At 34.2% G+C, this 13,209-nt stretch overlaps 1 protein-coding gene across 1 annotated transcript in view; it reads right to left on the bottom strand.

Moving 5' to 3' along the window:
• The window catches only part of LOC145667018 (succinyl-CoA:acetate/propanoyl-CoA:succinate CoA transferase), a 125,811-nt gene that overhangs the window by 28,046 nt on the left and 84,556 nt on the right, over positions 1–13,209 (bottom strand). Inside the window, exon 4 of the mRNA XM_081734704.1 lies at positions 302–392. Within this exon, the coding sequence (XP_081590830.1) occupies positions 302–392 (91 nt within the window). The remainder of the gene's footprint in view (positions 1–301; positions 393–13,209) is intronic.

Raw genomic sequence — 13,209 nt, 5'->3', positions numbered from 1 at the left:
GATCCTCAACAGCATTGTTTTTCAACTTCGTAAATATTCTGAATATCGCTTCAAAAAATTAAAAAGATTATGAGAATGGTCTTACCCGTCCTCCCCAATGCTGAAGAAAGATGTGCGCCGCTGGTTATGATCAATATATATCATATTATGCTTAATTAAATAACATAAAACTATATTAAAAACTTTAATCCAAAATTTGTTATGCATTTCCTTTATTCTCCCTGATTTCAATCTAAAAATGAAAATTGCATACGAACAGGATGACCTGAACAATACTTGAGCAATTCATACGTATTCTTACCAATGATGATTTTTGTGTGCAACAGAGCAGCTCGTACGCAATCAACACTCGTTCCCAAACTACAGTAACCGTGTTCATCTGGTGGTGATACCTGCAAGGAAAAATTAAGTTTAGAGTATAAGAAACTCGAATCATTCAGAATATATACTAAAGTGGATCGATTTTTCTTTATTTTATTTATTTATTTTTTCGTTTCAGTGAATTGCGGAAAAGCTCTCATTGGGTTAGAGTAGTTTCCATGGTTCCTTTCACTCCAAGTATGTGTGTATCTTCACGATAATCAGATCTGATAAGATCAGAATGCAAAGATTGTGGCAAACAACACAAAAATCGAGTCGTGGCAAACAACACGCCACCGTTAATTTTTTTTCATGTTTTCGGCAGCCTGTAGCTCCGAAAGGAAGCATCTGTGCACCCAGGTTGGTCTATATCTTTTGTCTTACCTTGGTGTCAGGAATCGCCTTCCAAACATTGTCGGTGTTGTTTTGAAAAATATTATTTTATATATATACACACAAAACTTGCGATCTACCACAAGAAACCAAGTTTATTTGCACTTCTTGTCACTTTTGAGCCTTGTCGCGTAATATCTTGTTATACATTACAGCGCACAAACTTTTCCATTCAACTTCGTTCATAATTTTTATGATGCGAGATCCTTTGTGGCTAAAGGGTTAGCGTACGCGCCTTTCGCGTGGGAGACCTGGGTTCGATTCCCGGTGGAGCTCATGTGGTTCGGATTCCACGTTAATCAGTAGGTCCACGTTTCATATAGCCTTGCTGCTGAACGAGACGTTAAACTCAAAATCAACTCAACTCAATAATTTTTATGAATTTGAAATTCTATTTCCACTTCATTAATACTGACTATTTCTAGTATATGTTCACAGAGATTTCATTTGTGAAAATATTCTCACATTCAGCATTGCAATTTGATGTGGAAAAATGTAAGAGGCTATTATTTTGCAGTTTTCGAAGTAGTTAAAATGAGTATACTTTTCTTTATCTGTTGAGAATTGCTTTAGTTTCTCAGATGACACTATTTCCTTAATAAACCAATATTCTTCGTAGAATAATTTTCCCATGTTAAGATCCACATTTCTTTCTTTTTTCTTTTCTTTTTCTTTTTTTTTTAAATCAAGAACTAATTTTATGCTATAAAACTAGGACAATACACATCCGACTTACAAAAGAGGGCATCACTTTTCCTCCTTCAAAACAGGACGGTCCAATCAAAAGCTAGCCGTCTGGCAACCGTAGATAGTAGTTACTGATTCGAACTGTTCAAAGCGATGGTAAGTCGGGGATAAAAGACGCTACAGGCTCGTCCCTGGTATTACTAATAACTGGTTCTTTTTGATCTCGTCTGTATGTACGAAGCATGAATTGTAGAGATAAATAACTTCTCCCCATGAACAAATAAAACAATATTGCTCCAAAAATTATGGAGTTATTTCTATAGTTAGATTACCGAATGACCATATTGGCAACGAATCAACGCTGGGTATTACATCATTGAAACGACTTAACAGAGCCAACTTCTTTAAGGACCATTACGCCCTAACCTTTCCTAACTTGAATGAAGTTCAACGACTCTATTTCCATGGTTTAAGGATCAACTGATATTTCGCAATCGAATTCAACTGGAACTCCCTAAAAATGATGGCTGAAAGCATGTTTAGAAAACTTGTGTGCTCAGTATATTGAATTGTTTTTAGTTCACTACTTCTTAATTTTAAAAAAAATCACTGTCCAACGATACTGGATAACATTAAAAACGATTCAATCGAAATGACATGCAATAAAGGAGTACGAGCTAGCACTCAAATACTTAAGAAGACACTTTGACAATCGTTAGATGATACGACGAATTTCAGTTTTGGAGTCCACTTCAACACCGGCCATAAAATGCCTAAACTATCCGAAATGATTTGCACTGATAATTCTCAATACCTGTGAAGGAAATAGAAAAAATAAATTAGCCTAGAAATACAGGAAATTTCAGCGACAAACCAAAGTTTAGAATTTACGTCATGTTCAATGTGTTTTTGTTCCTGAGGATAGTTTCGCTAGTTGTTCCACTAGCATCTTCAGGGCCACATTAACACATCTGACTTCCAAATTGGTTTTCAACACTGATGATCGTTGACTAACTTTGATTTTAATGGTAATTCTTAAGGGAAAACATGAACGATTATCACGGCTTTAAAAACTGAAAAGAATTTGGTCAATCTACTATCGAAACGATTACTGGGGGGGGGGGGGACAAAATGTAAATTTTGTGATATTATGAAATAATTGTTGTACAATAATCAATAAATAATTAATGTTTTCAGTCTAGATCATATCCAATCAAAATAGTAATGTCAAAACTAGAATAATTACATCACCCCTGACAGTAAAACATGAGGACGGACGAATGTATTTAAGAGGCTTGATATCATCTGGTGACTCCATTATGGATGCTGAGAAATATATTGCGGCATAATTTAGTTACCAATGTATATATATATATATATATATATATATATATATATATATATATATATATATATATATATATATATATATATATATATATATATATATATGTGTGTGTGTGTGTGTGTGTGTGTGTGTGTGTGACGCTGTACCTCAAAGGCATCTTCTATTTACAAGATAATGACTCAAAGTATTTTCAAAATGGTTGTTGAACCCTCCCACTCCTCCCTCTTCTACAAGGCTTTGAATGTCTCTCTGAAGCTCTTAAACGTACCATAAGAACAAAAAATAAAGATCCAATTACTAAACAAACTATAATAACTAAATAAAATATCAATAATTAAAAGGAATAGTGAGTACATGAATCAATTTACAGTCAAAAAACGAGTAATTCAAATTAAACTGTCAAATAAAACGAGTGGTTGCTTACAATCTCTTCTTGTCACCAATGACAATTATTTTATTGATGACTCAATTTGGCGTACAACGGTAGTATAGTGTATACTTTTTATAACAATATAATTATTCATCTGTGAACATTCAAAAGTGTTAAGTTCATAACCAGACATAGTATGTTAGCTTAACTGCATAACAGATAATTTATAAATTCACTCACTGCTAAGCCAGTTATAGGGCAATTCTCAGCGTTACGCACGGGACATTTGTACACAAAAACTGCTTTTTTAAACTAAAATGTGTTTTTAAATAAAATAAAAAGTATGTCAAAATTAAGGGGGAAATTAATAGTTAAATAAAATGAAATACTCAAAACAATTGCAAATTTGAGTTATAAGCCAAAATTAAGCGTTACGCACGGGACACAAAAGTAACCATGCATTTGCTTGATTGTTCTAAGACTGTTATTATGCAATATCCTTACTAAAGACATTGATATTTTAAGATTAACATTTGGACATTAACAAGCATAAAAAATTTGCATCCATAATTTAATTTAAATGAATTAAATTGCATTCCAAAGTATCAAAGTCGAACTTTGCTAGGCAACTCGCTTAGTGTTATTACCAGTCTTTGGGGTATTTGAGTGCTGATTGATGGCATTCAAACCACATAATGTTGTTCAACTGCTCGATCCTCTGTGGTACCTACCAAACGTTGAGTCGTTTGAACGCTGCCATTCTCAGATGAAATGCGGGAAAGTGAATTGAAGGGAGGCAGTTGGTTTTTGGTTATTTGGTATTATTGATTGTTACTTCACAGTGAAGATTTGCTTTAGTGTGAGTTTTTTAAGTAAGTAATATCGATTCACAGCCAAGTAACTCTGTTCCACGTAATATTGTCATAAATGAACTGAATCGATCAACAAAAGCAATGAGTGACGCTGAAAGGACTAGAAAATATAGACTTAAACATAAGGGCAGGATGAGACTGAAAAATAAAGTGAGGATGCAGCGTTATAGGCAAGTTAAAGGATTAACTCTTTTCCTCTCATGTTCCTTTTATTTATTTATTTATTTATTTATTTATTTATTTATTTAATATACAACACAACAGGCTTAATACCCAATTACAGTGTTGTGTACATACAGCAAACGTTACATATATAAATTTCTTAACTACTACTACAGAAAATTTCTTGTTTCACATATGATCTGAACCTGTTTTCTGAAAGACTAAATACATCCACTTTATCAAGCTTATTTACAATATCATTGTATAATTTACACAGCCTACACATAGGGGATTTATATAATATATTGCTCCTGGCTTTTGCACAATAAAATGTCCCTGTATTTTCTACTCTGGTTTTGCAAGTGGGAATTCGTAATGATATTTTCGAGACCAACTCCATACAGTCAATCTTATTGTTTAATAACTTGTATAAGAATAACAAGTCCAACATCCATCTTTTTTCTAGAGTTTGAAAATTAAAGTTGTTTACTAGATCATTGTAGGAAAAATATTTGGGATAATAATTAGTTTTTTTGTATGTAAGCATTTTCAAGAATTTTGTTTGGATGTTTTCTATTTCTTGAGAGTATTTTTTATTATTAGGGGTCCATATTGTAGAACAATATTCTAATTTTGATCTAACATATGTAAAATAAAGTGTTGTAAACGTTGTCTCACTGGAAAAATCTTGCCCTATTCTGTAAATTAAACCTAAGTTTCTATATGCGCCGTTTGTTATCATATCTATGTGTTGATTGAAATTTAGTTCAGGATCAAAAATAACGCCTAAATCTTTGACAGTACTTGGTTTAGACAATTTAGTTTTTTTCAGTGTATAGTCAAAAGTGATAGGATTTCTTTTTCTCGTAAAAGACAGAGATTTACACTTGGATACATTTATTACTAATTTGTTGTCATCGCACCATGTTTGAACTCGCTGTAGGTCTTGTTGTAGTTGTATGTAGTCTTCAGTTGAATTAATTCTAGAATATAATTTGAGATCATCAGCAAATAGGAGAATCTCAGAGTTTTCAATAAAAAGTGGAATTTCATTAATAAGTAGGAGAAATAGCAGAGGACCACTGTTTCGTTGTAGACCATTTAGAAGAGGAAAACACACTCAAAGGTGAAGAACAAGATAATTCAAGTTAGATTGGTTGAAGAAAAACGAAAAGAGTGCAGTGTACAAAATGATATATTCATCAAGTGATGAGAGCGACATTAATTCAGAATACAACTTTGAATACGATGTTCATAATGATATTCGAACCCTCCAACTGTCGAGCTCAGAATGGGCAATATTAGAGCAGGTGTATTTCTCCTAGTGAAGTTTGATTGGGGTTCTTCCAAAAATAGGATTAAACATCGGTATGTATGCGTGTCTGAAAGTGATGTAAAAGAAAATGGAGACATTATAGAATAACAAATTTGAAATGCATGGACAACAGTTGTACAAAGTTTTGTTTTGATGAAAAGAACAGATCTTATGTCTCATTCGATAAAGTTTTAAATTAGGGTGACCAGACATACTCTTTTCGAGGTTTATATACTCTATACTCTTTTTTCTTCCCAAAAATATCGAATTATACTCTTTTTGTGGTATTTTCAATTTCATTTAACGTTTAATGCATTTTCCCATTGAAAATCGCATTTTTTTCTCTGTAAAAACTTGGATGTAGACAACACTGTTTAGTACTTCGTAATAGCAGATCCGCTGCGCCGTGCTGCGTTTTTCGTCCTCGTTGCATTGTAGGGTTGCCAGATTTTCTTTTTCCAAAAGAAAAAATAATAATACAACTAAACTGTTTTTATTAGTTAGTACTAAAACTATAGTAAAGACGGAAAAATTAAAGTGATAGATTTATCCAAATTTTCAACGTTTTAATTATTAAACTGTTAATTAAATTGATTGAGTACCTGGAATGATTTATATTTTCGGAATTTATATCTGGTATTCCTATAGTTCATGGCACGGGGTTTTGTTTTTCCTTCAAAGTGAGTCAGTTCTTGGTAGTGGGAATCGCGCAGTGATTATTATTCTAATAAGGTGCGTACGTACACTCAATCAATTATTCGAGGATTGGAAGGATTTATTTTATTAACAATGTCGCGAGAAAAATGTCAGTATAACCAAGCGTTTGAAATAAGCTATCCTTGCATTAAAAGGGCCCGCAGTAACGATGTTTACAAAGCATGGTGCACGGTATGTAAGGAGGAGTTCTCTATAAAAATAAATAAATAAATAATAAAGGAAAATATGATATAGAACAACATATAAAATCTAAGTCGCACACTAAATGCTCATCAACTTCCGAAGCAGGTAAGTTGGTGGTCATACCATAATATTAAACATAACCACTTCTTTTTAGAATCATAGACTGCACTAGCAAACTTTTGCAAATCAACAGTGAATAAAAAATTTGCATGTGCGAGAACGAAAACGCAAGCTTTGTTAACTAAGGTTGTGGGAGTATGGTCAGAAAATATTTTAAGTACTAGTGTTAAAAAGGCTCCTTTCGTTGTTGTTGCTTGTGATGCTTCCAATCGTAAAGCAACCAAACTCATGCCTGTTTTAGTGCGGTACTGTGAAGTCGATACTGATATTAATATAAAAACATGTCTTCTAAAAATTTATAGCATATCAAATGAAACCTCGGAAACTGTGTCGAATGTATTAATGGGCACATTACGTCAGTTTTGTTTGGAAAATAAGGTAATCGGTTTTGTAGCTGATAATGCACCAGTAAATTTTGGAAGCATAAAAAATAAAACAACAGGAAACGTGCATAGCGAACTAGAGTGCAGGTTGAAGAGAAATGTTTTGCCTATCGGGTGTGGGGTTCATATCCTTCACAATGGAATTTCTGCGGCGTATTCGAGAGTAATACCGATCGATGTTGAGAATTTGGTTTTTAAAATATACAACCATTTCAGTATTTTTACTGAAAGGACAGAAAATTTGAAAAACTTTTGTGAGTTCATTGGCTGTCATTGTGAGGGTCTTTTGTATCACTGAAAGACGAGATTCTTGTCTCTGCTTCCGTGTGTAGAAAAAATATACAAGTTAGTTGTGGCTGTATTTCCTGCATGCTTGGCTAATCTTGTTCACTGAAACAATTACAAAAATTGAGAGAGAGGATATAACAGCGATTGAAGTTTCTGTTGAATATTTTGAACTTCTGAGGAAATACAAAGATAGAATTGAACAAAACTTTTTTCCGTTTTCTGCTAGAAATTTACTTACGAAACTTGTAAAAGAAGCGAATATAAAAGAGGAATATGCCTACTCAGTGTCAAGAAGGTTTTACTTTGAAGTGATAATACAGAGATGTGGTAACAACGTTTTTTCGGAGAAGTAAACAAGATGAAACATTTACTACTTGACACATGTTTCCTATGAAGAATTTCAGGAGTCGTTTGCATATTTCTATGAGCAGGTAAAACATGTAAACAGTTCGTTGGAATTCAGTGATGATGATATTTTTGACACTTACTGTGCAATATCCAGATGTGTTAAAGAACACCTTGAACAATGGGGAGAGAAAAGAGAGACAATGATGGGCAAATGGAAAATAGTGTACAAAGATTTAGTGCGGGCTGGGTCAAATTTAAAAGTGATTGTGCCACTCGTGCAATTCTTGTTTACTTTATCGGGCACTAATGTTGATTGTGAAAGGCTCTTCAGTGCTATTAACACTTACTGGAGCGAGGAAAAAAGTCAACTCACAGTGTCGACACTGGAACAAGTGATGAAAGTGAAGTTCAATGTAAGCATGACCTGTGAAGAGTTCAGACTGGCAATAAAGGATGACATTAACTTATTCAAGAAAGCAAGATCGTCGCAGAAGTATGAATGATGATGATTAAAACTATTTTAAGTATTTAACTCATTTTCATGCGCATTGGATAAAATACTGTATGTAATTTATCTCGTCTTCATACTTACTATCAATTTTTTTTCGATATACTCTTTTGGATTTAAAAAAATCTGGTCACCCTATTTAAATATACTTCAAGCACCTAATTTGCTGATAAAGGATGAAAGAATATGCTATAAAGTTTCAGAACCAATAGCCGTTTTTGAAAAGAACTAAAGAGTTTTGAAGCGAATCCATTTGCCCCCTACAAGACTGTCAAACCAACTTAAATACCTACCTTTCTAATGAAAAGAAAAAATGTGATTTATCATGATAATTTGCTTTTAAGCCTCGTGGTAAATGTTTCTATGTAACTTAACATAGACGTTTTTGTTAGTTATGTTTGGTTTAGTTTCTCTCAGCAAATTCATGTTTCTTTGAGTTAATATAAGAGTTTATTGTTCGTTGTTTAACTTCAATAGCAAACAGGTATTGAAAACTTAATAACTTAATTTTACTCACTTCCTTGGATAAATCTGTAAATGTCCCGTGCGTAACGTTACGCACGGGACAACATTTCTACACCTCATGAAATAAATAAGGAGGATAATAAACAAATTAATAAGTACCACTAACAGGCTAATAATAATTCTACTTTGGAACAAAAGTTCCAATACTTTCTCTTCTATAATTACAAAGGAAACACGAAAAATACATGTTTTCCGTTACGTACGGGACAGCGAAACATGACATGAGAAAACTACGATTTTTGCCTACCAGAATAAAACATTAATTAAAACAAAATTGTCAAATTTTTGCCAAAGGTCCACTTCATATTTTTTGCTATTGTTCATATAATTACAGATTTAGAATTTAGTTTGAAAATTATTTGAAAATTGGGATATGTGAACAGTATTGAGCATGGTGTAAAACAGATAAAGTTTATGTGGTCAAAACCTAGTAAATATATTTTACAAAAAGATTTTAAATGTCTCAGTATATGCTTCCACTATTTCTTAATAGAAAAACAAACATCATAGTTTCAAATTAATTTTGAAAATTTACTGACAATGGACCACTTGCCAGAGAATCGCCCTATAATTATTCATCTGTGAACATTCAAAAGTGTTAAGTTCATAACCAGACATAGTATGTTAACTGCATAACAGATAATTTATAAATTCACTCAATGCTAAGCCAGTTATAACAGAAATAAGCTAACATTCAAATTTACCTGTTACTTTCCGAGACTTTCTAATATCATGTCACATGCAAATAGACAGTTAAAGTTCTCTGTTGTCATACTTTGTTATTACAGATTGTGCTTACGTTTGACCAAACAGTGGTCTCTTTCGGTATTTGTAATTTCTTCGAGACTTTTCCACTTCGGTGCAAAATGCAAAATATTTTTTTTTATTTATAAACTTGGTCATTTTATATGGACTATTGTCCTTGTTTGCCTTAATTATTTTTCCTTTTTAATTTGCCAAAAGCTATTATAAAAATTTACAAAATCTTAGGGAAGTCCTATTTACATTTTCTGAAAAATATTATTGTTATCTAATGACGTAAAACGCAGAAGTATTTTGAACTTTAATTTACCTTGAGATTCACTTTAATTTTTTTCGTGATTTTATCCGTATTGTTAATTACTACTGACAAACATTATATTATCACAGTTGATTCTTTACTATTTTCAAACATCTTGCTTCTGTTTCCAATGATTTCTTGATTACAAATTCTGTCCCTGTGGTTTTAAGAAAACATCTTATGGACGTACACGAAATTTAAAATATTATGAAAAAAATCTTAGTTCAGTTTCACCCACAGAATTATGATTTTCATGAATAAAATGATGATTTTTTTTCATTCTTAGTTCGTGATTTCATTACATAAAGAATCAGTAAGATCATCGTTAAGAGACTGCGAAATACCGTCCTTCTAATAAATATTATAAACTGCCCTCCCCTGCGCACGTCACTGACTTCAGTGCACTAGAGAACGTGACACACAGCATACATAGTTTTTTCTTTCAGTTTCCATAATGCAAACAATTCACAACTTCGCACATAAAAAGTTGGTTTGACCTTGTACTCGCTCTCCTGCAGCAGAAGCTCACATCGTGTGTTCACAAGCCTTCTCTGTTTGCACAGTAGGTTGACATTCTTTCTCTTGTTTAGTTTACCTATATGCTTTGTACTAACAATGAGGTATTATGGCTTCAGGCAGAGAGCAAAGTCCAAATAAGTGCACGACAATTCGATATTATGAAGCTCACCTTTGATTATGTAATAGTGTTTCTCAGAAGTTGTGTCGCGAAAAACTATTTAGTTAGTCACTTCAAAACTCAAATAACAGAACTATGTACGATTACGGTTACCGTATCAAAATTATCGGAATGCCGGACATTATTTCATAAAATGTCTGGCTTCTATCAGACGGACATAAAAAGTTTACTTTATAATTGTGTTGACGATTTTGAAACTACATTAGTTACAGAAATAAAATGATACTTGTCCGAACCCCTCACTTATGACATGAAATGCATTACCGCTTTACTTGACCAGATTCTCAAACTAAAAAAACCGGGATACCTGAGGAAATTCATCAAAATTCAAATAAATTGGAAACTTCGATAAATGATTAGGAATTAGATTTCTGGGCTTTCGGCATCTGTGGCCATTTTAGCGTCACGTACAAGGATGACGTTCCTCGGCGATCATATCCGAGGAATGGGAAGGAAGAAGCCTGGGACCTGTATGTTGGGTACCATACCGGAATTTGCCTGGTGTGAATTAGGAAAACTCAGGAAAACCTCACTCGGGATGGCTGGCCTGAAAAACTTTTTACACTTTTTCGTCCAAGTGTCCCCACCGGAAATCGAACTCGGGACCGCTCGTACCATTCGACCAATGAAAACTCTTCTACTTATAATTTTGTTGTACTTTCAGTCATGATCAAGGTGTTGGGCCGAGCTGAGTTGATTTTGAGTTTAACGTCCCGTTCAGCAGCGAGGCTATATAAGACGTGGACCTACTGATTAACGTGGAATCCGAACCATATAAGCTCTCGCCGGGAATCGAACCCGGGTCTCCCACGCCAAAGGCGCGTACGCTAACCGCTTAGCCACGGAGGAGCTCAGGTGTTGGGCCGAAGAAATAAATCATTCAAAATGATTGGACAATCTCTATTGAGAGAAAGTAGAACTTCAAATTATCAAACATACTTAGAACTCTCTGAAGAGCACGAAACAGGGGCTTCCGTCTAGTATTAGTGTGCAGTTTGAAACTGAGATAGTTTCATGCATAAAAATACGAAGTTTTCCCAAACAATGAACGTTTTTAAAAACCAGAACATTTAGGTGTTCCGCAAACTATTCTCGGGATACCAGGACAGCTAACGGTAAATCTGGAAATGAAATTAAGTTTTACGTCCCATGGTTATGCCAGCTAGGCTAAAGGAGACGGTGATGAGAAATGAATGGAATGGTGGAATGAATAGTGGAAGGAAACGGGAGAACCCCGAGAAAACCCACGCACATAGTGTTTGTCCATCACAAATTTTACCTGGCGCGAGCTAGGATCGAACCAGAGAGCCCATGCACCAGAGGTGAACGCTCTACTACTGAGCCACCGCGGTGGTAAATCCAGGACGTCTGGTCATCTTATGTTCTTACAACAAACACTTGTAAAATTCATCACTGACTGTATCAATAGGCGATTTCTTTTTATTTGTCCGCTCTTTCAGTCGTTGAGCTACTGCTTGCAACTGCAAAAGATCTGACAAGCTTTTTGAGGTCAATGAATGTTTGAATAGTGTTTACTTTTGAGAAGTTCACATCACTGTACTCGTAAACAGTTAAATCTGGATCTACACCAGAAATGTATATCAGATCAGGGTCACAGCATGAGTCAAATCATAAAAATGTATATTATATGCTCAATCACTCATACGATGCATGCTATCAACAACCCAAGAATAATTTCAATGCTGCAAGACATGGCGAAAAATGATGGAAAGCACGACAAGTCTGACAAAATCACGACGGATAGCAACCCCCTGGACGATAAACGAAAACGTTAGGATTTTCTCAATTGGATTTACTATACATTTACAACACTAAAAACATAACACAAAGCAGTTATAAGAAAATGAAATGAAATACAGTAAAGGCCGGATTATCCGCGGAATTGGGTGGCAAGGGCACCGCGGATAACTCGAAAAAGAGCAAAAATGAGGTACAAACGCGAAAAAAAAAATCAGCATAAAAATTATGCTTTATTGTACAAAAAACATAATAAAACTTTTAAAATACCTTATTCTGCGTCTAAATCACTAAAATAATGAACAGTAAACAAACAAACAAAAAAACTACTAAACTGTAAACTTGTCAGTAATTTTCGACCTTCGTACTGTAGGGCCTATTGTATTTTCCTGGTTGTTTGCTTGATTTAAGATTTTTTTGAAGTTTGTAATTAACCCTCCAGTAAGCGCCCGCGGACTGTCACTCCGCAGTGAAAAATGAATGTAATTTACTACCACGCAAATTAATCTTCCCAATACTCTTCCCAGTGCGCTATCGTTAGAAATATTGTTTTTTTTTTTTTTGTTTGTTTGTTTGTTTGTTTTTTTGCAATGTAATTTATTTTTCTCCTTTAGAAGATACAATACTTATTTGCATGCGGAGTGTCAGTCCGCAGCGACTATTTATGAAAAATAATTGAGAGGGACTGCAACAGGGTTAATTGTTTTTTTCGGGGCACTCGCGAATGATCCGTCGTGTAATCGGTGGGTTATATATATTGTAATGATCACCTAGGATCAGGACAATATACACTGGAAGAATTAAAAAATATATAAAAAAAACTTTACTTCTAATATTAAGCAAAAATAAACTTGTATTTTCCTACAAGTCAACAAGAAACCGTTGGAAAAGTTTCCGTGGCTGCATTAAGACGGAACAAAGCTAAAAATTAACTTCCTAAGTAAAATTTAGTTACAGAAAGTAGTTCGTAACCTGAAAGACCAAGAACAGCAAGCACGGGTTTTGAGGTCACGGGGGTCGCTCTCGAATAGTAGGCCAAGGTGCTGCACGTTCGAAGACGAATTCTTGATTAACAGGCTGCCTCGATTTCGGAAGAGAGAGGCCCTGAGTTCAAT

This window comes from Thermobia domestica, chromosome 12 (assembly GCF_964235325.1).
Source record: "Thermobia domestica chromosome 12, izTheDome1.hap1.1, whole genome shotgun sequence".
Taxonomy (NCBI): domain Eukaryota; kingdom Metazoa; phylum Arthropoda; class Insecta; order Zygentoma; family Lepismatidae; genus Thermobia; species Thermobia domestica.
Note: the sequence above shows the minus strand (reverse complement) of the source record. Positions and strands in the feature narration are given on the sequence as shown.